This window comes from Passer domesticus, chromosome 5 (genome assembly GCF_036417665.1).
Source record: "Passer domesticus isolate bPasDom1 chromosome 5, bPasDom1.hap1, whole genome shotgun sequence".
Classification (NCBI taxonomy): Eukaryota; Metazoa; Chordata; class Aves; order Passeriformes; family Passeridae; genus Passer; species Passer domesticus.
Window position 1 is genome coordinate 48,058,005 of NC_087478.1, and position 27,214 is coordinate 48,085,218.

At 43.6% G+C, this 27,214-nt stretch overlaps 1 protein-coding gene across 8 annotated transcripts in view; it reads right to left on the minus strand.

Moving 5' to 3' along the window:
* The window catches only part of FAM83F (family with sequence similarity 83 member F), a 28,569-nt gene extending 5,441 nt beyond the window's left edge, over nucleotides 1-23,128 (minus strand). For 2 of the 8 annotated variants that reach the window (XR_010362388.1, XR_010362389.1), the window contains exons 1-5: nucleotides 22,595-23,128; nucleotides 18,801-18,968; nucleotides 12,601-12,722; nucleotides 11,325-12,037; nucleotides 4,512-6,510 (exon numbers count right to left, since the gene is read on the minus strand). Coding sequence is in view for 1 of the 8 variants with exons in the window: in XM_064420168.1 (XP_064276238.1) it covers nucleotides 6,446-6,510; nucleotides 11,325-12,037; nucleotides 12,601-12,722; nucleotides 18,801-18,968; nucleotides 22,595-23,050 (1,524 nt within the window). In the remaining 7 variants the exon portion in view is untranslated. Of the gene's footprint in view, nucleotides 1-2,746; nucleotides 6,511-11,324; nucleotides 12,038-12,600; nucleotides 12,723-18,800; nucleotides 18,969-22,594 lie in introns of those variants that run through there. The other 6 variants (XR_010362387.1, XR_010362386.1, XR_010362385.1 and 3 more) reach the window with 5 other exon arrangements.
* Nucleotides 23,129-27,214: the final 4,086 nt, after the last annotated feature.

Here is a 27,214-nt window from a genome sequence, read left to right on the forward strand (position 1 = left end):
CCTGCTGTGTTGTTTCTTATCCACAACACCCACCAAGCAATGCAAGTAGGGGCAAATAGGGTTCTGCCCTTTATAACTAAGCAGCAGCACTTACCTTTTCTTGCATCCTAGGGGGAACCTCAGCCACAAGGGTATGCCTCTACAAACCCTCAGCTTTTTATACTATAAACCCTCAGCATTTATACTCCTCACAATCTCAAGTGTATAAAACTCCACACCTGTGCTGCTGCAACCCTGCTGTCATAGAAAAGTGACATTCCTATTCCACACACGCTGATGGTGTGAAAGACATAGCCTCTGTTTCTAAGGCTTGCTGTAGGATCCAGCTCTGGAGTAAGCAGACTGCTCTCCTGTGTGCTCAGTCTTTTTTTCCCCGCTCCATGCTGCCATGAGTCTGTAGCCAGCTCAGGAGAAACATAATCCAGTGTGTTCCAGCAGCCAGATCTCACAGACATGTTCCTGTTCCTTTGTTACCCCATGTCCTCACCTACATTTAGCTCATATATCTTCCCCCTTGGGCACTTTTAAACAAAAGTATCAGAGTAGCATCTTGATATTAGCGCAGCATCCTGCAATCAATTGACTGCTGGTCACATTGCAAAGAGCAATATCCTTGCTAGAAAAGCCACTCCAGTCTGGGAAATGAAATGGCTGAAGAAACATGGGTGTTCATTCAACATGCAGCAGGCATGTGCCAAATCCACTCCCAAGCCATGCAAAATGCTGATCAGTCCACAGCCCACTGGTGCAACATACTTATCTTTCTTATATATTGGAAATTTTCAACTCAGAAGCTCTTTTGCTTTAAATAAAGTAAAAAGACCAAGGCCCCCCTGAATAGAGTCAATACTCACAAATAGAAATATCCTTAACCTGACCTCTCTGATCCTTCCCTGTGCTACTGGATGTAAATGCATTGAAATCAGCTCTTGTTTTTTATGTTCTAGGTTTCAAGCTCTCTGTAATAGCCACAATCCTCATTATGCAAATGTATTTGCCTCTGTGCTTTCTGCACAAATTCTTTTGGTTCTGTTTTCCTGGTTATGTGCAATTTCACACGTCCAGTGAAATTACAGCCTCTATAAAAAAATTGTCCAGTGTTTATGAAATCATTGCTTTCAGCACTCTGTCATCTAGAAGTTGCTGCTTTCTACCCAAGGCAGGCAGGAGGGCTGTTTTATGCCTACAGTCCTCCTATCAGTGACATTTCTAATGTTTTAGAAAAAGAAAATAAAACCTGACAAGTAAGATAGAAGGCTAAAGTTGATATTGCAGACAGGCTGGAAATGGAGAAAGGAGTAGAATTAGAAACGTCTCTAAAACTCCAGACATTAACACATTATGTGATGTGTTTAGGATGCAGCAGCTACTGTGCCCCTAAGTTCATGTGCACACACTTCCACCTACTCTCTTACTTCCTTATCTTGCTGAAAAGCCCTGCAAATTTGCTCACATTTGGATGCTGAGTGCTGTATGTCATGCTGTGGCTTTCTGTAACCAAACTCCCCAAGCACACATGCCCAGACTTGCGAGAAGGATGAGAAATACGAGTTGTGCAAAGAATTAGGTAAACCTGTGCCAGCCTTGCTAGAGGCATAAAGGCTTCACCATTTCATCTTCATCCATAGGTTTCTCTTCCAAATTGGTTCCTACAGTCACTGACTCTACTTTTCCTAAGCCTTGCTTATTAACGAGGATTTCCAAATTTGCATTTCTTCAGCAGGCTAAGGACAGGGGACAGAAGTTCCAGAGACACAAAGAGGTCATTCAGTTCTGGACTGCTCCCTGGTTTTGCAAGAGCACAGACAAAAGTGTCAAGCAACAAAAGTGTAATATTAAAGTAGCAGAGAAATGAGGGGAAGGACAGTCTTATCTTTCTTTCTTGGAGAACCTCCCCAAAAGAGAAAAAGAAAAGGCAGAAAGTCATGGTGGTGCTACTGCTATAAAGAAAGAAGCTCAGGATCTGCAGAGCCCTGACATACCCTGTGAAACAAGCTTGGATTAAACAGACTCCTCTTAAACAGTACAAATGCAATTGCTACATGGATTTAAAACACTGAAAGATGAAGATTTTGTTTACTGCAAATACTTTTTAATGTACTCTAATGCCCAAAAGTAAAATAGAGGCTGGATTTATTCTGAAACATGGTCAGGAATTTTAAAACGGGCTTTTGTGCACACAAACAAAGGGAGCATGGGAAACAAGAGCTTGCGAGTTACTTAAATGTCAAGGATTACATTGTACCAGGTAAAACTGAAATGTAGCACAGGAACTCAGTTTCCTAAATTAAATGTCATTGCTGATGGGTACAAATTATATAAGAAAGATGGAAAGGAAAACTGAGGTGGTACTTTGTCAGATGCATTTATAGCTGCAGCAAGATACATTTCAGCTGCAAAGTAATTTAAAAAACAAAACAAAATACAAACAACAACAACAACAAAAAAAAACCCCCAAACAACTAAAGTGGACATCTGCTGCAGCCTACTCCAGCAGCAAGAAAGCAAGAATGAATTAGTCTCTCTTAAGGTACTCAAGGCCACAAAACACTGAACTTGTGGAGAATTTAACTGCCTGCATTTCTTTTAACAAATACCACCAAACATGGATCAAAGAAGTTCACCACTTACACAGAAACCTGCTTTAATCCAGACGGTACAGGTTCTTGACAAATAAATGAGAAAAATGCCCCCAGTCCAGGAACTGTAGCAGAGAAATTACAAGTGACACCATGAACACAGTATCTAAATGTAACACAGTATAGAGTTTATTTGTTTGACTTAGAAAAGGTCTCCCACATAATTAACTGGACACATATACATTAAATATACAAATGCATACCAAAAGAAACACAGAAGGCACACATTCAGCCAAGTGGCTCTTTCTGAACCACTCACCATTGCAGGCCAGAACGAGAGAGCCACGAGCCCCAGCTTCATTACTTTCTGTCCAAAACCAGGACCACAGCTGTAGGCCCCATGGTGCTCCACACAGACCAGCTAAAGAGGAAAAGAGATTCAGAGGACAGGCGTCCTCTTGGGATTGTACAGGGTCAGGATACAGATGTCAAAGAGAGCTAATCTGGCTCTTTTGAGTAGCAACAGAACAACAACTCCCATCTTTCTCACCCCCTCAGGAGGTTGGTGACTTGATTACAAGAGGGGACATCTTGGGCAAGCACCAAATGACAGCTTATTTGAAGACTGCTCTACCTTCAACCTCTGCTGGCAGACTTCCAACACAATTCCTAAGCACTGCTCTTTGCCCCTGTGACCCCCAGTACCATCAACCACATTTTATCTGGAGAGCAAGAGAGGTTCATTTTACAGGTCACAGCCCCAGGTTTATAGCACTCATCAAGAACAACAATTAGCAAAAACTAGTCAAAATAAATGTGTTCACCTCATAGAGACTCTCTTCTGTTGCCATAGGAGCAGGTAAATAGCCCAAGTTCAGCAGATTTTATCTTCAGGGAAGAACTAGTTCCACCAGAGCATGAAACCTCCACTCTGGATCAACAAGGCTGTGTGCATCCTCAGAGTCATGCTGAGTTTAAGGAGCAGATTTATATCATGCAAAAAGCAAGTTTGTTCTCTCAAATTAAGTAATTAAGCAGCGCGTGATAAGCCTAAGGAATTCTACTAGCCCCTGGAGTCAAGGCATGAGACTGACTTCCATGGAAAGAATTTGAAAACAAGTGAACATTACCTTTCAGGAACTGGTGTGGCAACAAAGAAGACAAGCAGATGAGAGACTTTCTCTGGAAAGGATATCCTGTTAGTTGACAGGTTAAAGAAAAGAGCTCTGACATCCACCATAGGGAAGAGAAAGTAAAGCACACTAATGCGTAAGTGCAGAAGGAAAAGAAGGACAAGTGAAATCAGCCTCTTGGACTATTTGTGAAGTCACCCAAGATGAAGCAACAAGGAGATAAAGGACTTCCTGGAAAACCTGACCATATATATCAACATGGTGCTAATTAGTTAATTAACCTATTGCACAATTAAAAAAATAAATATTTTAAAAGCCTGGGAGGAAAATGAAGCACCAGATGACACTGTTCTTTTCAGAACAAAAAGTGGAACAACATCAGCCTAATAAATTTATATCTGATCTTTGCTAACAAAGTGAAATAAACACAAAGAGAGAAAAAAAAAGTCTCCCAAATGTCTGCAGAGTGGTAATCAAAGTATGGCAAAATCAAACCACTTTCAGGAATCCTGCAAACACAGTGAGTAGCTTTAGGCACATGAGCTACACACATGAAGCCAATACGATAACTCAGCTATCACGTCACTTCTACATCCAAGTGGTGGTGTCATTTCCAACACCTCTTTTTTTCCCCATTACCAGGAACAATTTTATGAAACACTGCTCATGATATGAGCTGACAGACCCAGCTGTAAAACTACAGCTCATTCCCATGAGGCTATATAGAATGTATTATATAGACTAGCAAACATTTAACCCATGGAATGAGGACAAGTATGTTTAACAGAGGGCACAATACCTTTGGTATTTTAACATCTCAAGACATTCTGCAGAGTAAATGGAGTAAAAGAGACCTGCTTGCCATTCAATTAAATATACTTCAAGGAAAGGCAATTAATCAATCAGTGAATCAATCAACTGCATTTTATCATCAACTACAGACAGCTGTTTGAGTGTAACAACCTCTACTGCAACCCAGCACCTGAGCCTTTAGATCAGCTGCTTCTGTGTTGGGAGTGTATCAATTGCCTTTGCTGTGAATTTGTTGTGCAGCTAAAAACCCCGATGGTTTCTCTAAACAAAAAAAAAAAAAAAAAAAAAAAAACAAAAAAAAAAAACCACCCAAAAAAACTAAACCTGTGGTTTTCTAATGTTTATTTTTTTTTTTTTTTTTTTTGCAAGTAGGCATGTTAGTTTTCAGGTCTCTTCTAATAACTAGGATCTAATTTTTTTAGGTATCACAAGAGGATTTACTTATGGCAGCAGGATATGTAATTTAAATGGCAAGAAAGCAGAGTGAAATGTCAATCTGCCCACTGTAGAGACAAAAACAATCTGTTTATCCACTCTGTTAGTGAGCAGAACTGGAAAAAGGATAGTGAACAAGAGGACAGAAATGCCAGTCAGATCCCACAGTAGCTAGGAGGTAATCATCAAGGAAACCATTAAAACATCCTGACAACAGTTCTTTTTTGTACCATGCACTGAATTTAGGGTTTGTTGCCACAGAACACTTTGGAGGCCAAAAGTAAAAAAGGATTTTTAGAAAGGGACTAAGTGCATTCATTAAGACCAGGTCCAGAAGGAACTGCCAGAAAGCTGAGAAAGTCCATAGACTGCTGGAATGGTGTCAGAGAAAGACCTCTGTATATACAAGCCTTGTATTTTATGCTTCTGTGATCACCTGTTACAGGCTATTCTCAGAGGCAGAACAGCAGATCAGATGGCCTTTGGTCTGATTGCACACAATGCTTCTTATGGATCAAAGCTCTCAATTTTAGCATGATTTAGATTCTGGAAAGGTTAACTTTAAAAAAATAAAAAAGGACATTTGAAAAGCTTGCATGCCTCCACTGCTTTCTCTTTCAACCCACAAAGTTTGGCTCCTTAATCATTCAGTTTCCAGGAATGGTAAAAATATTGCTGAATTGGCAACAATGGGGATTTCATCACAGCCACTGAAGTCCGTGTTATTGCTCCCAGATCCTGCCCAGGCCCCTTATCAGGCATTTCTCCTGACCCAGTCTCAAGTGTATGTTAAACATTACCCTATATTCCATTTTCCTCTTTGCCACATTCTTGCTAAATCACTTTGTTCGACTGCTACATTTATGAGGTGAAACAGTTCTGATACTGCTCTGTAGGCGACTGTTATCTAAACCCTTCTCCCAGACTGCTCATTTCTGCCTGGGCAAGTGACAACAGGAATCTACAGGAAGACTCCTTATGGACAAAGGATTGCTCCACTGTCTGTAAACATCCCTAAAACATCACCCAGAATTTGCCACTTCAATTGGATTCAGCCTTACAGCCAGTCAGATCAATACATTTTTACAGTGCAGTAGAGTAAACAATGCAACACAGTGATTCCAAGTCTGCAGCTAGACAGACTAAAGTAGCAGCACAAGTAAGTCAGATAATCTCCTGCATTTCTCTGGGCACAGAGTGAGCTCTGAGACCAGTCATCACAGTTGTTTTTATATACAAAATATGTGTGCACATAGACATATGGACTAATACATTCATCACTAACCCTCATTTAAGGGACCGACTATCCAAAGTCTGCTCATCACCCAGTAAATGTGCTTTAGCCAGGGGTGCCAGATGCATCCAGGACCCACAGTGCCTTTACAGGTCACTGCATGAGGATATGGCTGTAGGTTCAACATCAATCAAGAAGTTACTGTTCCAGCTTGAGATTCAGTCTTTAGTTCTCCGGACAATCCTTCCCAATCAAGATAACACACAGGTAGATTGTTTGTTTTTATCGCTCATAGTGGAGTTTGGATTCAGGTTACCTGGAAGGAAAAGGAGTTAAAGTAGTGTTAATGTTAAGTAAATAAGCCCTGGATGAAGTTCAGACTCATGATTCACTCTCATTTTTTACTGTACACCTTGTGTTAGACCTACATTATTCTGCACTCTCTCACGGCTTTTTTTCTGCTGCAGTGAAATGAAGAAACATTAAAATAAGAGCAAATGCAGAGTATATTGTAGAGAAAACCACTGCAGAAGTGTTTCTAGGCTTTGGCTTGTACCCAGTCCAGCTTCATTAGGTCCCAGCTGGCACTGATAAATAGTCTGGTCATGTCTTGGGTGGGAAGTTTTCCAAAGAGTGAGGTATGGGAAGAAAACCCGAAAACCCAAGGTCATCTTATTCATTTGATACCCACACACATTCTCAGTAGAGGTTTTTTTCATGTTTTGTTTCAAACATTTCTAGTGCCAGTGTTTCCACCACTGCCTTTGCAAGACAAATCCCAAGGCCTCAAGGTCTCTCACTAAAGTGGCAGAGTATGCTGCCTCCAGTTTTTTATAATCCTAGTTTTTTTCACTGCTTACTCTATGAATTTCTTCTTCTCCCAGTACCTTTCAATGCTTACACTTCTGTTTGGTGTCCATCATTACAGCCAGATGTTGATCTGGATGCCCCAACATATCTGTTTCAAGCACTGTACAAAAGCATGTTCAGAGGCTTTTGCAAGTAAGGGAGCTCATCTGAGCTCAGTAAAGCCTGTGTGACTCTGGCCCAGGCAGCAGGGACTGAGAGGGGCTGCCCCATGGCTTGGAATCGCTCTGAATACAGGCAGGCCCTGCTCATGCATTTGTACAGAAGGAAGGTACGTGTGCATCTCCAAGCACATGGAGTCAGATGCCAGTTCAGAGTGAAAACAGAGTGAAAACTGCCACAGGTCATGGTGACATGCTACTGAGAAGTCTCAGCCTTGCTAAGTTTAAGCACTGCCTCTGAATTGGGCTTCAAGTGAGTAACTTTTGATGTCACACTCTTGCTTGTGGGGATTTGATCAATACTGCCCTTACATGTAGGTGATGGGGAAGAAAAGACCTCTCTTTTCTTCCCCTCCTTCTCACCACTTTCATCCACACTGCATCTTCTTGATGTTCACCTGGGAGTTTGCACTGCACCGTGCCCTCACTTCAGTGGCTGCTCTGTGTGCTACTGCCTCCTCCTCACATCTCCCTGTGGCATTGCATTCTACCTGTCCTCCTCTGACACATCCTGGATGTTAGTATTATATCTATAATATAATAATAATAATATATAGATATATATTACTCCTATCTCCTCCCCACCCCTCTTTCCTTCTCTGTCTGTATCATATTCAAGACTCTCATGCTTTTTTTGAAAGATGTCTGTGCTTCTCTGCTTAATTTCAACTCCCAGCCCTTTTATTCTTGTCACTTTCTACTCCTGTCTTCTGACCTTTTTCTACATATTCCACTACAGTTAGAGCAAACATCCTCCTTGTAGTACTCAACAATGTTTCCCTCTTTCTCTTTAGAAAAGAGGCTGAAAATTCCAGTTACCACCCTTCCATGATCTCACCTTGGCTGAGAAATGCTGGTGATAACTAAGCAGCTATTTCAATGCCATTGCAGTGCCCAGCATAAATCCCATTTTTTGTTGCAAGAAGCACACAAAACTGAAACACAAAATCCTTCTACTAAGTGTATGTGTTTATGTATCTTGCAACCAGCGCTTATGAGGAATGAAGTGGATGCATGGAGCACCTCAGGTCAGCAGACCCTTCTGAACAAGCCCACTTTGCTTCTTCCAAAAGAGAACACTAACCAAAAAGTCTGTGCCTTCTGAAGGCACACAGCTTTCAGACTTTTGCAGTGTTTCCCAGAAACTGCACACAGAAGTCACTGTTTCACTGTTTTTGCTGACCACAGTCTGCCCAGCACCAGCTTAAAATTAACAAGATTGTGGTCAGGTTCAGAGCTCCTCTTGTGTCCCTCAGCGGGCAACAGTGAAATCCAAGGGTTCTCTTAATTTCATGATGTGGTTTGAGAAAACCTTGTAAGACAATGTACAACTTGCCATGTGCTAGGACAACACCTCAGGGTGTTAATTCAGATACTTAGTTTGGGACATTACTTTCTATCGGTAGCCCTTGTACTGTGCAGACTCCCAATTCGGATTTGTAGGAATCCTTTTCTAGCCTGTAAAAACTGCATCAGATTTTCAGACTCCATCACAGCACACACTTCCATCATTTCCCTTCCCAGTTCCAATTCTCTTCATCACCATTTGCTCCTACAAGACTGAATCTGACTTTTAGCCTGCTTGAATAATGTCTTTCAACTACTCCATGAGCTAGTTGGGTGTGGATCTGGTCTCTCCATGCATTTGCAAGGTGGGATGTGTCTCTGTGGTGCTAGAGAATTAATAGTGACTTTGGAGGATGTGTGCACAGGCAGGCCCATGGGGCTTAAGTGTGCTGTTTAATCTTTACAAAAGCTAAGGGCAGCTATTTCAAACCGTGAAGCTCTGAATAATTGCATCCTAACCTGCCTGCATACCAAGCACCCTCTCTTTCATTTCCACTTCTTACCTCCCTTCTGTCATCCAGAGTATCAGTTTTTACTAGCTTTGCTCAAAGACAACTTAAACTTTTCAAGCTAAGTCAGCCCTAAAGTTACCCAAGAACAAAGTGCCTCCTATCTTTATACTGAGACTGGAACTCTATTCCATGGCTGTGTTTAAGAATTTTTTATTAAATCCTTTTCTGTTCCTCATGAGTCTCCATCTATCTAATGTGCCCTCTACCATCTCTGTTCACATGGCACTTTGGGACTATCAGACTAGAGAAGTTTTCTCTCACAAGAAAGTGATTTAATTCAAAAGTAACACACAATCCATGATCTTCCTTCAGCCTTTGATGACACCATATGGACAAAGTCTACTTACACCATACTTCAAAAGCTATGGAGTCTCCCACTGGCACCATGAACAGGCATTCTCAATTTCCATAAACCAAAAATCCTAGCAAGGACTCACTGGTAAGATTTATCAGGTCAGAAAAAGCACAGGGGGAAGACTGGTGTGCTGGACCTCAGCACCTTCCCTGGCCCTGTTCTCAATTCTTCCTTCCCCCTTATTGAAAGAGTTGGCAGTCTGCAGGAAGTAACAGTGGCAATAAATAAAACCTGAACATAATAGCACGGTAATGTATTTGTGGAAATGGTCTAGACCAAGCATCAGACTGTCTGGCACAGATCCACTGTGTTAGGAGGAACAGGGACATCCCTGCTGCCCGGATGGTGCAATGCCCCAGCAGGGTGCAGTGCCCCCCTGTCCAGCCAAAGACATCAACCTGTCGTGCCTTAGGCTGGGCCTGGTTTCATCAGGACGTTGTGGGAAGGCCAGGCTGGCTGCTTTGAAACAGGTGACAGTGAGAATGTCTGATACTGCAAAGTGCTGATGAATCAGAGATGACTCAATTCTCTCCTTCTGTCACTAGAGGGTGGTGCAAGCACTCAGGTCCATTCCTGCGAGTGGAAATGCCCATACATCTCCCCACAGGTCCTCACTGATTTTGCTTTTCCTGGCTTTGAGGAATGGGGCCCACCAGAACATAATGTCTGTGCTCAAGACTTACTTGGAGAGAGGTCCTCTTCAGACCAGGGTTTACTTCTGCCTCCCCAAATGCCAAATGCAGAATCTAAACTGGATCTACTACAGTCTCAAATAAATTAGCCATTCCTTCTTACACTTCCTCTTTCTTGTGTTCATTTGGCATTTTTGAGTCTGTCCTTCATTCAGCCAGAAATATTTCCAGGAACCTAATTAATTCATTGTTGTTGACTGTCCCAATACCTTGCTTTTCTTCTTGGTCCCAAGAGAACATCTTTCTATTTCACATCATAGTAACTGCAAAGGAATTAATTCTCTCTACATCTGCATTTTGCATTCATCAGAGCACAGAATGGTCTCTGGCCAGACAAGTGGAGAAGAAATTTTCTCCTTGCAATTAGTTTATTTTCCTGATGGTGCAGGATGTATTGACACCCAACACAGCTCACTGAGAGGAAGAGAACCAGGATGAATAGTCCAAAGATTTACTTCAATCTCTCAAAACATGTAAAATGTTGGGGAGTTAGCTATGAATCCATAAGCCATTAGAGATCTTTATAATTTGTATCTTCAACTGACTGAAGCCTTCAAAGGACTTAATGAAAATATCAATCATGCATTAGCAAAGAAAGAAAAGTTGAGATCCAGTGATCTACTTCTTTGTAGCTTCTATTTTCATGAAATTCTCCCCCATTTCAGAAGGAGGTAAAGGAACAAATTAAAAAGACTTGCACCCTTTCCTCCACTCCTTGTCTCCTCACCTCAACATAAACATGTTTTCCTCTCTTCTCTACCAGGAATTTGTCACTGGAAATACACCTGCCTAATCTCTAATGAGGAAAGGAGGGATTACACTGAAAATCTGTCTGTGGCCTGCTAGCCACTACAATAGAGAACACAGGGCTGCTGTTTATTAGGCAAATGCACTTAATGGACTGAGCACTGTTTTATACAAGGCAATGTTCACCTTTCTCTTCCTTTGCTGCTCAAAAGTATGAGAAACATCCACATGAGAAGTAGTAACCTTACAGTCAGACTGCCATTAAATTGCTTTCAACTTATATTGCCCGTATCTTTTGATACGACTTCTACCCTTTGTTCTTGCTCATTTTGGTTCAGAGGAAATGAGAGGATCTACTCACAAGTGCCTATAGTGGATATGCTTGCATCAATCAGCCAAGCTCAGAACAAGGGACACAGAAAGCAGAGTATGCTGGTAAAAGGTTTTACCTGAGTTACCTCCAGCACTCCGAACACTAGCATGGCCAATGCTGAGCCTCTCATACTCCAGTTTCATGTTGCCAAGGTCTTCTCCTGAATGTCCTTCACTCGCAAAAGAATTGGCCTCAATGCTTGAGCCTGGAGACCGCTTGGCCTTGCGACTGAAAAGCCCACTGGCAAACCGTTTCCCTTGCTTTGCATTGTTCTGTGCATCTTCTTTCTTTATGTCACGAATAGACTCTCTGGATTTGGATTTGTTTTTCAGGTCCATGTGGAGCCGGGACAACAGTTTCTGGGGGCTCCGATTCAGCTTGTTCAAGTTCTCCAGAGGTGGATCTATTTCTGGGAACACTTGCTCCAATGTGACTAAGTCATTCAGGAACTGATTTAACCGTTTCTTTGACTCACTTGTTTCCTCCTTTTCCATGTTTCCCTGATTGTCTTGCCTGTGCCGTGAAGCCCAGAGCATCATATCACCACGGGTTGCCCCTGCTACTAAACCATACTTTGGGTTAATGAACTTCCGAGCCACGGTGGAGGAATGAAAGCCTGGCTTTCCAATTCCATGGAGGAATGGGTTAGCAATACCCAGTTCCTTGTATAAATTAACTTCCTCTGAGATGGCGTAGAGCTCACGGAACTCAATGTCAAACATCTCCACGTGCTGTCCTGTCAAGACTAGCAGGATGTTTCTGTCAATGTGAGATGAAGTCCATGTAAAGCTAAGAGGAGGAAACAGAACCGACATTAGATTTTGGGGTGCATACTTGACCCAGCCCACCTAACAAAACCTAAGACACTATAGGGGAATACGTAGCATTATGCCATTTGCCCTTATATCCTTGGCCAGATGGGCCCCAATGGATACATGACACAACATTATTGTTCTTCTTTAGACATGTAGATCAGATCTGGGAGAAAAGGCCCTGAAACTGTGAAGGACACTTTATCCTTTTTTAAATCAACAGGAAGAGTCTCTGGACTGAAAATCGCACTGAAGAGAACTGAGTACAGGGACTGGTGGGCAGTCCTTGTAGACCCCTTCCTGATGCAGTGTGGAACTGTCTCTAGCCCTCTGAAAAGGTCTGCCAGCATGGGTATGTTCCATTCTCTGAAGAAGGGCTCTATGCCACCTTCTCTGTTGTCCCACTCCAGTTTCTACAGATGCCACACAGATTACAGAACCTGGGATGGAAGGGGGGGTGACATGTGAAGAAGACTCTCAAGCAAAGTCATCACCATTCTTTAAATAAATGCCTTAATGCCTTAAACAAGTGTAACCCACCTGTATGATCCAGTGGCCACCTTTTCACCATCCACCATCAGGAATCGGGATGCCAGCGTGCCTCTGATCTTCCCTGATGGCATGTAGAACCCAACTCCTGTCACAGAGCGTATGCGGACATTCTAACAGGGAGGTGAAAAGACAAAATGTCACAATAAATAGGGCAGAAAATTAGATAATTGCCAGCTCCAAGTCTTAAGATGTCACTCACATTGTCTCACTACTTCTGGGACTAAAGCTCATTTTGTATCAGCCACCAGAAGGGCTGCAAAAGGAAAGCATAGTCTACACAGGTCACTCCTCTCCATTTTGGACAGTTTATAGCTGTCCAAGGGGTCAACATCATCAAAACTCTGTCTGCTGTCTTCAGCTATTCACTTGAGCCACTGGCAAGACAATGCTTTCAGATAAGTGTCTCTACAAATGTCCTGAATAGATCAGCGAAGAAGAATTCCTGAAGACGAGGAAGGAGAATCTTTTCATAAAATGAATGGAAGTAGTTAGAAAAAGAATACTTCTCCCCAAGCCTCACATCTCACACCCTTTTGTCAGCAAACCTACAAGTAATGAAACAAAGCACTACCAGACACAGAGAAACCACAAAGCTAGGGTTACATGATTTTCAACAATAGATATGTGCCTGTGCATATTATAAGGATATATTTGCACATTGGACTGAGTGTTACTCTGCTCATGAGTCCTGGCAGCACAAGGCTGAACTGCCAAAGTGTCTAACATGAAACACTCTCCCTGCCCTCCCCCCAACCCAAAAACATTGAACATCAGTATAAGTTTGGAGCAAATTGTCACTCTGACACACAAATCTAGACAATTTTCTTCATTTCACCATATTTTTATGTAAGGATTCCTTAAGAATGAAAAGCTAAAAGGCACTGTGAACTGGAGTCAAAAACGGGAGTCAGATAGTCCCAGGCATAATTGCAGTTCTGATACTGTTACCTGTGGTGTTCTGGGAAAGTCAATTTGCCTTTGTTTCATTCTTCCCCATCTCCAGAGCAGAAGAATCAGGAGGATTTGGCTAATGCTAGCACAGCCTCAGATCCCACAAAGAGCTAAGTCCTATTACTATAAACCTCACCGACAGCTTAAATATTGATAGGCTATAGAAATCAGCATGCAGGAATGAGTGATTATAAGAATGCAGATTTCTTTCAAAAGCTGTTTTTCTGAATAAAACTCCTGCCTTTTGAATCCGCTGCTATTTTCCCCACTAGAATACAGCAGTGGAAATACAAATTCTGACTAACAGTAACTGATGATAGCACTGTTTTGCATTCAGCTGTTGCTTGATCTGTCTGGAGTCTTGTGTGGGCATTAGCTAATTAATGCTCCCAACACTGCTGAAAGTATTATTACCCCGTTTTAAAGATGAGGAGCCTAAGACAGAAAAAGATGAAGTGGCTTGCCCAAGGCCTAGCAATGAGTCATATGTATGGGATGCTGAAGACAGGTTGGGTAGACCACAGAAGAAATGGTGCCCTTTCCAGTAATTAAAATAACATTTGAATTTGGCTGGCTGATCACCTGAAATATTTTTTTCTTTGCTGATTAATGTTGAATGTGGGATTTGCCAAATCATGCTATGCTGACTGCACAAGACAAGAAGTCAGTCAACAGCTCTGATGTGATATGTACTCCTGTGAATCAAGAAGTATCAGCCTGTGTGAGCAGAAAGTTTCCCAGCATATAACAAGTATGAATCTTATTGTGTTTGTATGTTCTATCACCTTTTTTTGGGGGGAAAGAAGGCACAGTTGAATTTCTGCAGTAACTGAGCTGTATATAACACTTCGAATGGTGGAGAGGGGATAGAACTGAACAGCTGAGCACATAAAACTCCTTGAATAAAATAGGTACAGGAGTGCATTAATACATCTTGAACTGCAGAAAACAAGCACAAAGTCATATAAACATCAAATCACTTAACAGGTTATTTGTATACAATTTTCTGCCTTGAAGGATCTTGGAACATTTGTAGACTGCTAAGTCAAGCTACAGAGGAAAAACAAGCCTGGGTTCATGTACGAAAACTGCACAATAACAAAAGAGGAGAGACAAATACAAATTAAATGAGATTGCAGGCATTTTCAGAGGGTACTAGAGTTACAGTAGTAACAAATATTTTGAGTAGAGGACCAGTTAGCTCACCACACAGAAGTGACACCTCCAGATCTGTATTGTTGCAGAAGCCTGCTTAAGGTTTGTTCTGTAATATCCTGGCTTATGGGAGATGCAGTCTGCCTTAAATTTCCATATTGCCTTTCCACAGACTTGCACCACTCCTTATCACAAGCAGTGACTAACATCTCCCTGGCTAACACACAATATGACTGGTAACAGTCAAGTCTGACAGAGCATCCTAATACAAATAGTAAGGAATTGGTCTTCCTTGCTCTATTGTGACACTTTTAAACCTTACTCTGAATCCACAGAAAGCTAAATCAGACCCAATTTAGAAAGTCGGTGATGCTGTGACTGACTTGACAGACCTAGGCTGTAGTGCTTAGAAACTGGGGCTGAGTAAGGGGAATACACAAGACAGACCCTAAAGGGAGGTGTTGTAACTGCTTCCACCACAGAATCCTATGTGTACCTTCCCTCTAAATACTGGGAAATCTTCTGTTTGCCCTGGACAGTTTTGGAAAACACACAGTTATTAACAAAATAGTGTAACTTGCAAGTATTCAGGTAGAACAGGATGGAATGCAGCTAGCTGGGACATGGTCTGCCAAGACCATTACTGAGTATTATCTGTCTTTACAGAAAGAGAGCCTTGCAAGCTCCCATTCTCAGGTCACAAGTAGTCTAGAAGAATATTCAAGCAGACCATTAAAAAACCAACAGCACTGCTTTACATCACATTCTGCCCCTCCCTCATCTCAGGTAGGAGTCAATGGCGAAAACCACAAAATACTGAAATGAAATTCCAAAAGTTCTTAGGCAGAAGCTTTTTAAACTTCTGAAGTGAAAGGAGAAACTTCTTACATGTTAGGAAAATTAGTGTAAAAATTAATGTGAAGGTGAACTTCCTGCAGACAAGTCATTCCCTGGGCTTGCTTGGAACTCTAGGTGAATTCTCTCTCTATCTTTGGGCAGGAGTGTCTGTTACTGTGGTCAGGGTTTACAGAAACGTGAGGACAAAAAACTTATCTAAAATCTGGTGAGAACATTCACCCTCAGGTCCCGAAAAAAGAGGAATTTCTGAGGGGCTATAAATTTAGTGTCTATGAGAATTCTGATTCACTGGGATCTCTGCAGAACACTCTTGTGTCAAACACAACAGAAGACTGACAAACCATGTCCTGTAGGCTCAGGAAGCCATATGACTCACACACACAAGACATGCTCTTATGAACAACCTATGAATGTCCTGATGATTGAATTTAAATACATTTCTGGTGAGCTCTGGCCTTCAGACAAAAATTGAGGTTTTCTCATTTCATGCTTGGAGTTGGTTAAGAACTTTTACTTTTCCTACAGCAGTTTCCCTCCCATGAGACTGTCAGCAGATCATACCTTGCCACCTCTACAAAAATAATTCAATAGCCAGGAATTTTGTGAAAATGTCCATCACTGTACACAGACAAAGGGCAAAACCCAGTGTTAACAATAAAACTCCCTCTCAGGACTGTTGAAGTATTCACTTTGCATTGGATGAACAGGGCAATGGGACCAAAAGGGCAGAAATCACAGAACAAAATGAGTATCTGGTGATGACAGAAGACAGAATAAACACTGTGACCCTGCAGTTCTTGGTAGTGCATCATCTCTCTCCCCCTGGGATCAGAATTTGTTTCTAAACCTTACAGTTATCTTTTACGTGGCTGCAACTTCCTGAGGAAAAAAGCCATCCTCTGTACCTTGCACAAGCATTCCAAAGGAAAGATGGGCAGAAGGGCAGGAAAGAAGATTATGCAATTCCTTTGCTGGCAAACTATGGCTGGTGAAAACTGGTAAAAATCTTCTAGAATAAAGCAAAGTGGTAATTCAAAAAGGAGATAACATTTTCGCTGTTGCTGAAAATCTGTAGAAGAAACTCAGACATCAAAGCAGATGTCAGGAGAAAGATGGTAGATAAGAAATGGGTGAATGATAGAGTTTCCTCAGCAATTTCAGTATCTTCTGTGATCAAACAATGCGGGACAAAATGATTCTGCCTGAACAAGACCGGAGGCCTAGCTTGCTTTTTTGTTTTAGATCTGGATCTTCAACCCTTGGCACATTACATCAAAGAGGAAGAGCTGGGGGGAGTCCTTAGGGGGAAACCTTAATCTTGCTGGAGCCTCCTTGAATATCCAAAGCCTGCTGCCAGAGAAATCCCTACATGAATGTGATGTGTAGCAGTTGGTCTGCTACACTGACCCAAGCAGCAGCATAGGCACATCCAAGGCAGCTCTGGGTGAGATACTAAGACAACATCTTTCTTGAGAGGCAAATTACTTGTTTCCCCATTCCATGAAGAATCTTCCTGGTCACTTCATAGAACCATGTACGGGAATTAACTGCATTAACCTTAGCAAGACTAAAAAAATACCTAAGCCATACTGGAAAAAAAAAAACTGTAACAACCTGCAAGGAAATTTAAGATCCAGTATGAGCTATCTGGCAAAAGAGGGGGAAAATTTGAAGGACAACAATCTGTGGGCTGAAGCTTTGCAGGATAGTGAACAACTAGGTCAAAAGATGTTAAAAATTTCTTCTCAGTGGACTTGCTTCAAGTCAGCTTGTGCTATTTTTAGCTGAAGATGTCTAAAGCAAAACATAGCATGGGAGAAGAAGGGGACTGCTTTAGAGACAGAAAAGACAGACTGAAAGGAACTCACCTCTCCAGTAGCAACACAACTCTTTCTAAAATGTCAGGACATCTTTTCACTCACTCTGTCCAGGAGTTAAAATATTGTAGTACTGAAGACATCATTGCTGTACATGATGACACAGTAAGAAAAGTACTGGGAAAATGGTATCAGAGCAGATGGAACTACTGCTGTGATTTCACAGTTATGTACCAAAGAGACACAAGCCTAGAACACACAATACCACTGGCACTTGAAACACGTCTGTTATAATGAGGTCTGTGTCTTGCTTTCAAAGACACCAGAGGGAAAGAACTTCCACCACTGTTTTGGAGAAAAACGAGAAAACTTCTCAGCTGTATATCTTTTTTGATGAAACTCAGAGCAGAGTGGTAGCTCACAGGAGAACTCTTCACATATATGCAGGTAATTTTCATCCAGATTCAAGATGGTTCTCCTAAAATTATTAATATGAGACTCAGTAATCTTCAGAGCTTTTTGAGTTTTGGTTGTGTTTTGGGGTTTTTTTAACTACTAATTGAGTGTTTAAGGAAAATCCACCCCTCCTCCAGGCAAAAAGCACTTTTTCCACCGCCGCTGCATAGAACAAATGGATCACAAACAGGGCTGAGTCTGGCATCCCATAGGTTGTTTCCAACCTAGCAACTTTTTTCAGGATTTATATCAAGTCTGTAGTAGCAACAGTGACTAAAAAGATGAGGGGAAAAGGAAGGAATACAATACTAACAAGAAATACACAAAGGATTTCAGTCTGTTTGCAATGGAGTGAGATCCCTCTGAGGCTGCTCTGCCAACCAAGCTGGACTGACTACTCTGCTGTGCTGCATGCACTGTATGAAGGCACGCTCTGGCATGGGACTGGGCAGCAGCTGTGGTCCTCAATCCCTTAAATTCTCCTTTAAGTTGTCCTAGAGGAGGACTACAGGCTCATTCACTCCTGGATAACCCCTGCTGGGAAGGAAAGTCTTGATTTCATAGAATATGTGTGTCCTGTAAGAGGGATCCACGCAGACAACTCCAAGAGCTACTTGGGACTCTAGTTTGAATCCTCACATAGAAGACCTATAGCAATTTTCTCTGATAATTTTCTCCCCAAACAGGAATTTTTAGGTCACAAGAGCCAGGAAACTACACCGATCCCTGTCTTGGGTGAAAGGCAAAAAAATCCAAATCTTTCCTTTTTCTTTCCTTCTGTATTATCAAGCCACGCTGTTGTCCCTCTGTGTTTCATCACTCTAAGTGCTGTGGTATGACTTGTAGGCAGGAAGAGATGTGTTTGCCAGTCCAAGCAAGTTCCAAGATTCACTACAACTGCAAAAGGCCATTGACCTGCAGGAGGTAATGGTTTAGTACCGAACACCTTACCCGGATCTGCAAGTCACTGAGCTCAAGGCATTTGCACATTTCCAGGAAGAGCTTGACCCCCTCCTCATCCAGGATGATGTAGACTGGGATCCAGCGCTTATACGCTGCATCAACAATGTCGCGGAAGATGTCCCGGTCCGTAAATACATCCATGACCACCGCAATAATCTGGAAACAACAAGATGGGAGACCGACAACTGAGTAAATATTAGGAACTGAAAGGAAGGCCCATCCCACTGGTGCAAAATAAAGGAGAGCACTGATACCAGATAATGGAGGAGAAGCCTCCATAGGGAGACAAAAGTACAGGGAGGTACATGCCCAAGCACTACCAATAATTGTAATTTTCTGGGTTAGCTGCTGCACTTTGGAAGGAACTTAGTAAATGTCTATCAGAGTTCTCCTTCTCTGGATGAAAATTATTTTTTTCAGCAGCCTGAGGAATGCCAAAGCAAATACCTAGTTTTTCCTCTGTATTGAGAAACTTCCATTGTCTCCGTAAGGACTAACTTAAATGAAGAAGAACACTGAAAATAGACTGAAAAAAGCCAGTGAAAACACAACTTTAACATTTAACCTGAAGGTGTCTAATGGAAGACTGAATGTGCAGAGGAATCAGGGTCTGCATCCACGATGCATAGTGTAGACAACAAGAATTCTATTTTCCCTTTTTCCCCCCTCAAATCCCTGTGAAAAGTCTGCTCTCAGGGCTGGCTTCCCAAGGAATGATTTATTAAGCTCAAATATAAACACCTCATATTTCTCAGAAAGGGACTGGAGTGTATTCAAGATTTGGAGGCAAAATGATCATTCCCTCTCTTCGCATGTATTGTTTTTCTGGTATAAAACTAATCCTTCTTTCCAGGCATAGATTTTACATAAAAACAAAAGGTTCACTGACGTGAGAGACAAGCCTGAACATTTATAGGATGAGTAACAACAAAACCAAGAAGGTTATGGGTAACTTTAATGCTGATCTTACTGAAAAGGGAGAGAAAGACAAAACACGTATCTTTTACACCATTAGAAATACAAATTAATTTTTCTGCCTGAGTTATTCTTCTCAACATTTTAAAGGTTATCAGTGGAGGAGACTACTGTTTTTCTAATCCCTCTGCCTAACATCAGCTTGCCAGGTCAGAGCTGCCATGCTGACAGTATGCTGGGAATAGAGTTGTCTAAATTTTAATTTCCCAGGTGCTGGGAAGCACAGCAATAAGCCCATCTGGGCTAGGGATGGCATATACAGGTGTGAATGGAGCTAAGTGCTGAATCACACTGTAGGACTTTCTTCACTTGATGCTTGGAAAAGGTGCAGCTCTCTTGCAGGAGCCCCCTAAGGAAGAGGGAATAATTCTCCCTAGAGACCTCTTTTTCTGTGAAAAATGCCCTTGAACAAATGGATTTGGGAAAGTGATGCCACAGTAAACATCCCCCACTGCATCTGCTGAGTCCCTGCTTGTACAGCCAACAACAACCAACACATCTGCTCTGTCAGGCTCCTTCTGTCAACAGTGCTTACACCAGCTTCCCTTTGTTAGAGAAAGGAAAAAGAGCTGACATTGTATTTATGCTCATCATTAACATGTAAGTTCCTGATAGAGGTGAACTGTGCTGGAGCTACATCATACTAAGCCCCACAGTAACCTCTACTGGGCAGGATTTCAGGTCCTGCCTTGGTTCTCCCTTCCCAGCAGAAATGTAACAGGAATGTTACCAGAATCTCTATAAAATTAAAATACAGCGAACCTGTGCCACCTTGTTTCTGAATAACTCCACATACAGGCAAATCATAATTAAAGGCATGAACAGTTCATGCAGTAACTCAGGCCTGTTATGCTCCCTCTCCCCCACACACAGTGGTATGGATGAGCTATTAGGAGAAAGGATGCCAAATAATATTCATTTGAAGTAAGAACATCCACACAAAAGAAGCAGGAACTTCTTTTCTCTCCATCCTCAATGAGTGTAATGACTGCAGAAATTACACCCCATCCTGGACAAACCATTAATTGTCAGTACTGGCTTTGCAATGTGAAGGGATGGCTCCCTCCAGGCTGGGGGGGCTTGGGTCAGTTCAGGCTTCTTTCCAAGACTGGGGACCATTGAGAACAGCAGTCAAAACTTCCCATGGGCAACGCCTGCTGTTGTGTTTGCCATCTCAAACCCCTGTCACAGCTAGGAGCGTTCCCAAGCACAGCAAGTCAGAGCATGAGTGTCTACCCCTGCAAGAGGTTTTCCCCATTTCTCTTCCAATCCTATGGATAATAAACTTATCTGTAGGGCCCATAGGTGTGCCTAGCTCTTCACAGGAATTTTAAGATTGGCAAGTTAATGCTTGCTAATCTCATTGCAGCTAGGTAGCTTAATTAACATATGTTTGTAAAATACTGATGATAAGCCACCCACAGACTTGTGCCACATATTACCAGTATCTGTTTAGACCCCCCTCAGAAAAAAACAAACTAAACAATCCCCTACTCTCATTTGCTGATGAAAAAAAGCTTCTACCTGGAGACTTTTTTGCCAGGGCCAGCTCAGCTGAACACAATAGGCATAGCTATCTATGAAAAGGACCATTAAACACTCAAATGGCTGTTAAACATGAAACCAGCTTCGGGCTGGGAGGGGCACAGTTTGTCCAGTCAGTGAAAAAAAAATCTACAAAGGAATTAATTATTTAATTAGCTAGGCATAGCTATTGAAAGAAACAAACTTTCCCAGTTCTTGAACGGTCTACAGAAGCCTTTGCAGCAGCGCAAATAGGAGGTGAAGTTGCACTACATCAGAGTGTAAGGATTTTACAGCTTCTGTCTTCTAAGTGACTGATCACACCAGACAGTGAACAGAATTACAGGGTGTGCACAATTTCAGAGAGCAGGGAGCTGAAAAGATCACCCACCAGATTAATGCCTCTGGAAAGTTTTCTGTGTTTCCCGACAAATTCGGTTTGAACAGGTCTGCAAAAGTGGCACATATAGTGTGCGCTGGCAGAGTGGAACAGGTGGAGGAGGAAATGACTGCTGAATTATAAAGCAGAAAAACCAGAAAGCTGCAAAACTAAGCGCAGGAATGAAGTTTCTTACGCTGTTCTCCCCTTTACCCAAGGGGTGTGTCAGCTCTGACGGAGATCTTTTCCTGGGTGGTCTTCCCCGGGAACGTCACCCACATCCGGGGTGGATGATGAAAAACCTCGTGATTGCCCCCACCTGCTCAAAGCAAGCTCTTGTAGCATCGTGGCTGGTTTGCTTCCTTGCCAGAGGTGCCCTGTCACCACCAGCAGTCATTGCCAGGGAAAGACAAACGGGAGGAACAGCCGCATGTTGTCTGCGCTTTGTCTACTTGCAGCTCAGGCTGGACGGTGTTGAGAGCACAAAAAATAAACCCAAAAACACCATCCCATAAACGAACACGCTGCCCTGTCTTTAACTAGGTACACCTGCACACACCAGGTAGGGGTGGCTGCAACAGCATCACGACCTGTCTTCCTCTGAACCCGGGAATGAGGCCGGGACAGGACAACGTGAACCACGGCTACTGAACCCCAGCTGAGGGGAGGTGGAGGGGGTGTGCAGAGGTTTAACCCCATCACAGGCATCAGCTTTGGCAAAGCGTAACACGACTGGCGACGAGGCGCGGGGAAAGCCCTGCCTGACGAACGCCGACCACTGCACGGCCAGCACGCTCCTGCTTCGGAGCGAGGGCTCTCGCCCGCCTTCCACCCCGTGCCCCGAGGCAGACCCTGGGCCCGGGTGAGGGCGGGCAGGGCTGGCCCGTCCAGGGCCCGTCCGTACCTTCTGCGCCTGCTGGATCATCTCCCGCACCACCTCCTTCAGGTGCGGCGCGCTCTCCTCCTTGCGCGGGTGCGTGAAGAGGGACACCCGGCTGATGCCACGGTAGAACGTCTTGTCGGTCCAGCCCAAGTCCAGCGGGGGCACCTCGGTGTCCGAGCACTCGGGCCAGTAGGCCAGCGACAGGGTCTCGCCGCCGGGCCCCCGCGCCACCTTGCCGCCCTCACGGGGGTCGTCGTAGCCCCGCCAGCCGCCCCGCAGGTCCTGCAGCTCCCGGCCGGAGAGGAAATCGCGGAGCTGCTCCTTCCTCAGCGCCTCCCGGTACGCGGCCTCGCCGCGGGTCACCAGCGCCTCCAGGGCTCGGCGCTGCTCCTCGCTGTAGTAGAAGCGGGCCTGGGCCTCTGTCACCTTCTCGTTGACGTGCAGCTCGTCCAGCAGCAGCACCTGGGACTCCGCCATGCCGCCGGCACCCCCAGCGCAGCGCCGGCCGGCAGCGAGGGCAGGAGGCTGCGGCAGGAGGGAGCGGCAGGCCGGGCCCGCCTCACCTGGCTTGCCCGAGCCCGCCCCGACGGGTGGGGCGGCCGCTCCCCCGGGCCCGGCGGACACGGCTGTCCCCGCCGCCAGGCCCCTCTCCCAGGCTCGAGTTGCGGGGAGAACAATTTCTGCGAAAAGGAGAACAACCTGACCTAAGAGATGCAGGATGCGATGTAAGATAAAGGGAAGAGTTGGTTATGTGGCGGCCTAAACCAGCTTCGAGGGGTGTGGGATAGAAAGCTTTAACTAACTTGTGAAATTGTATGCTAAGAGTGAATTTGGTGCATTGAAATGGGAGAACCGCGCCTCCGAGGGAACACCCTCACCCACTGAACACATGAATTTGGAATACCCTGCGCCTTTAAACCGAGGTGGGGAAAGAGAAGGCAGTAGTAGCTGAGCCAGGTAGTGATGTAGATTCATTATGCAAATGTTGCCTGAATAGGATTGTATAAATATGCTTGCATATGTATACATTGTGTATGTATGTATAAATACACTTCCTGGATTTGTGGATTTACCACTTCGCACCCATCTCTGCTCAAACATGAAATAAAATCGAGTATCTCAGCACTGTGTGTGGATCAGCTTCCCCACTGGGTGAAAGAATCCAGATTTGGGACATCACCCTGGCATGGCTGCCACCAGTGTCCTGACTGCAATCCTTGGAGGAGAACCAGGCCTGGAGCCCTGGTATATTTTGGGGTGCAAATGTAAAAGTCTATTTAAGACTTTTGTCCCCCTTTTTCAGACTTGGCAGCCACCTGAGGAAGAGGGGGACACAACTGGGGCCAGGGAGGTGAGCAGTGCACCATGCCACGGAGAGCTGGTGGCCCTCTCTGAATCCTCTGGCAGCTCAGCAACTCCAGAAAAGCAGATGGTGTGGGGTACCCAGCTTACAAAGGGGAAGATGACAGAGTGATGTGCCAGAGGCCGCCCAGCTGGCTGGTGTCAGAGCTGGGAGTAAAACAGCCCTGCTTCCAGTCTCGCTCTTCCAGTGCTCTCCAGGGAGCATGGATAAATAGCCACACACATCCCACCGAGACTGGGGGCTGTAATGTTAAATTACGATTTTTGGGAGGTGTGTGATCGTTGCTAGGGGCCCTAATCAAGATTCCGGCCCCACTGCGGATTGCATACACAAAGATAAAAATCAGGACTTCCCCACTGCAGCCCAGGGATAGAGCTGGCAGGGAATGAGCAAGGAAACAGGGACAAAGTCAAAGGCAGTGATGAAATACAAACAAACTCAAAGGCAGTGGTGAAATACAAACATTCAGAGGCATTTACAGTGCTTTACATCTGTGATTAGCCCTAAGTGGCTCACATGCAGAAAAACTATAGGGGACAGAGCTTCTGAAGCTGCTCTTTGTTTCCTCTCTCTAAGAAATCACCAGCCATCAGTGGGAGTTCGTTTGAAAAAAACAAAGATCTGGTGGGCCACCACAGCTCACCCTGTGCTGTTCCTCTCCTTTAGGTAAAAGAGATACTTTTAGTATTCCAGTCTGTCTTCAAAAGCTTTTCCTAGCATGAAATTCACTTAAAATTTGAAATTACACTTTGCAAAGGTCTACTCCTCTGCCTATCAAGTCTCCTTTAAAAATTAATTTCCATGTAAGTTCTTTTAGCCTTATTTCTGATGGGAATGAGACTTACATGGTCATGGTGTCTGCGCCTGTCTGCCTGTCTGTCCATGTCTCTAATAAACTTTTGAGCCCACTGTCTGATTTCAAACAAGTTTGGCAGAAGTGTAATTACATCCCTACAGATTTTATGAAAAATAACAGGCCTGATAGCAAAAAGAGACACCATCACAGTCCCCGACAGTGCAAGTTACAATGTGGGTTCATGCCTTATTAGATTTCAGATATTCCATAAAATTGAGAATGCTAATAAATGCTTGATCTGTAGGAAGAGTTTCAAATTAATTTTTTGCCATCTTAGGCACCATGGTCAATCAACCACAATATACAAATATACAGGAGATGTGACTTTCTTAGTTCCAATCCTCACTAAATTACTTGTTAGTTGCATTTTTTTTTTCTGTACCAGAGGCTGCCATCAGCTCTTCTATTTCATGTGGGGCTAAATAAAATCTCTTTAATCCTGGATGCTCTGTTCATTTGTAGCTGCACAATGTAGTCTTTTGTGTTCACCCGAGGCTCCCACATGAAAGCAACAGTAGGTTCACAAATATATGTATAGTTTTGTATTTAAAAGCAAGTGAATATTTCCCACATCCAAGTAAAGTCAGCAGAGATTATTTTCACCTTGTTGTGATGAAATGTTTAACCCACACCTCTCACACCAGAAGACAAAATGTTGTCTGTGTGTTGATAGAATAAATAGGGGCGAGGAGCTTTGCAGAAGCTGAGAGACCCCTTCCCAAGTACGTGTCCCATCTCATCCCCCGTCCCCATTCTCACATCAGTACATTCCAACCAAGTCTTTTCCTCATCTGGAGTTTTATAGGGCCAGATGATTCAGTTCCTTTTGATTTCCCCGATCCTCCAGCTGACAGCCTCACCTCAGAGGAGTAAAAAGAGCTGTGCAAACAAACTGCCCTCTCTGCCACAGAGTCAATCCAACCCTTCAGGACCAGAGAAGAAACTTGTCAGGCAGAGTGAGGAAAAGTCTTGGAGTCACAAGGAGTGAATTCCAGTTTCCACACCAAAAGAGAGTCATTATTGTTTAGGCACAGGTTTTCCTCTCTGCCCTTAGCACCGGCTCAAGAGAAACAGGAAAGGGGAAGGCTGATTTTGAGTTGTGCTGAGGCAGCTGCAAATCCACACAGAAGGAGGCTGTCCGTCGCTGGGCTTGTTTTGTTCCCGGGGATTACCTGCTGGAGGGGCTGCGTGTGCATGGCAGGGTTGGGTCTCTTTACTTTTCGCCTCCGTTTGGGTGTCGTCCCAGGCCAAGGCCTGCTTAAGGCCTCGCTTACTCTCTGGTCCGGTTCCAGAATGTTTTCCAAAGGATGTAAACTAACCTATCAGGAAATATTACCTCTTGTTGTAACCCTCCCCCAACCCTATTACAGTGTTTTAAATCTGTCTTCAAACACCTCCCACGTATAATCTGGTTATTTGGGCCTAATTGCTTAACTTTCCTTTGCGAGGCAGTGCAGGCTGTGCATTAGATAAAGATATGACACCTTATATTTAGCATTAATTGCAACTGCGCTTGTCCTGAGCACACATCTCTCTTGCCAGTCCTTCCTATGTAATTTCAGTCCCTAAATAGCCCACCTCATGATACATTCTTTGATAAATTTCCCAGCAGTGTTTCTCGTGTGGCATAAACTGCTACAAGCTCTCGTTATAAACCTTTGAGTGCTCAGCTCTTTAGGAACCAAATCCTGCTGCTTTCCCCCTCACCTACATCTCATTTTGCTGAAGAACAGGTACCATCTACCTGCAAAATAGGAGTAAAAACAGGGGCAAATATTAAAATACATATCATTTTGTGATACAGTGTTCAAGAGCTGTAGAGTAGAAGTTTTTTTGTGAGGAGTGGTATCCTCAAAAAAAAAAAAAAAACCCAATATGATTCAACCATACTAATTTTTGGGTTGTTTTTTGTTTTGATTTGATCTGCTCTTTGGTTGTTTTGTTGGTTTTTTGGTTTGTTTTTTTTTTCCTCCACAAAAAGCAGCAACTGCTTAAAAATTAGTTGTGCAAAGACAACTAATTGTTTATGTTATGGAGGATGCAAGAGAGTGTTTTCCATTTCTCACTGTGTCAGCTGCAGGTTAGTCTGCGGTGACAGGGCTTTGCTGTCCTGAAATAGAAGAGTAAATAAATAGGCACCTGTGCCACAGTTGTTATTAAATACTATACTCCTTCCCTGTGCTGGCTGGTACCACAGCAAGACTCACAAAGGCTTGGTGGAGATTGCACCTTCTTGACTTTCTTCCCTGGATCAGCATCCAGGAGTTTGTGGGACACTGCTACGTGCACAGCGAGCCGTGCTCCACTTGTCCCGAGTCTGAAATCCCATCTGCAAGGGCTGCCAAGCCAGCACAGCAATGGCTGCATTAGTCATGTCCAAGTACTGGCAGAGCAAAAAAGCCTGAAACAAGGGGATTTCAGG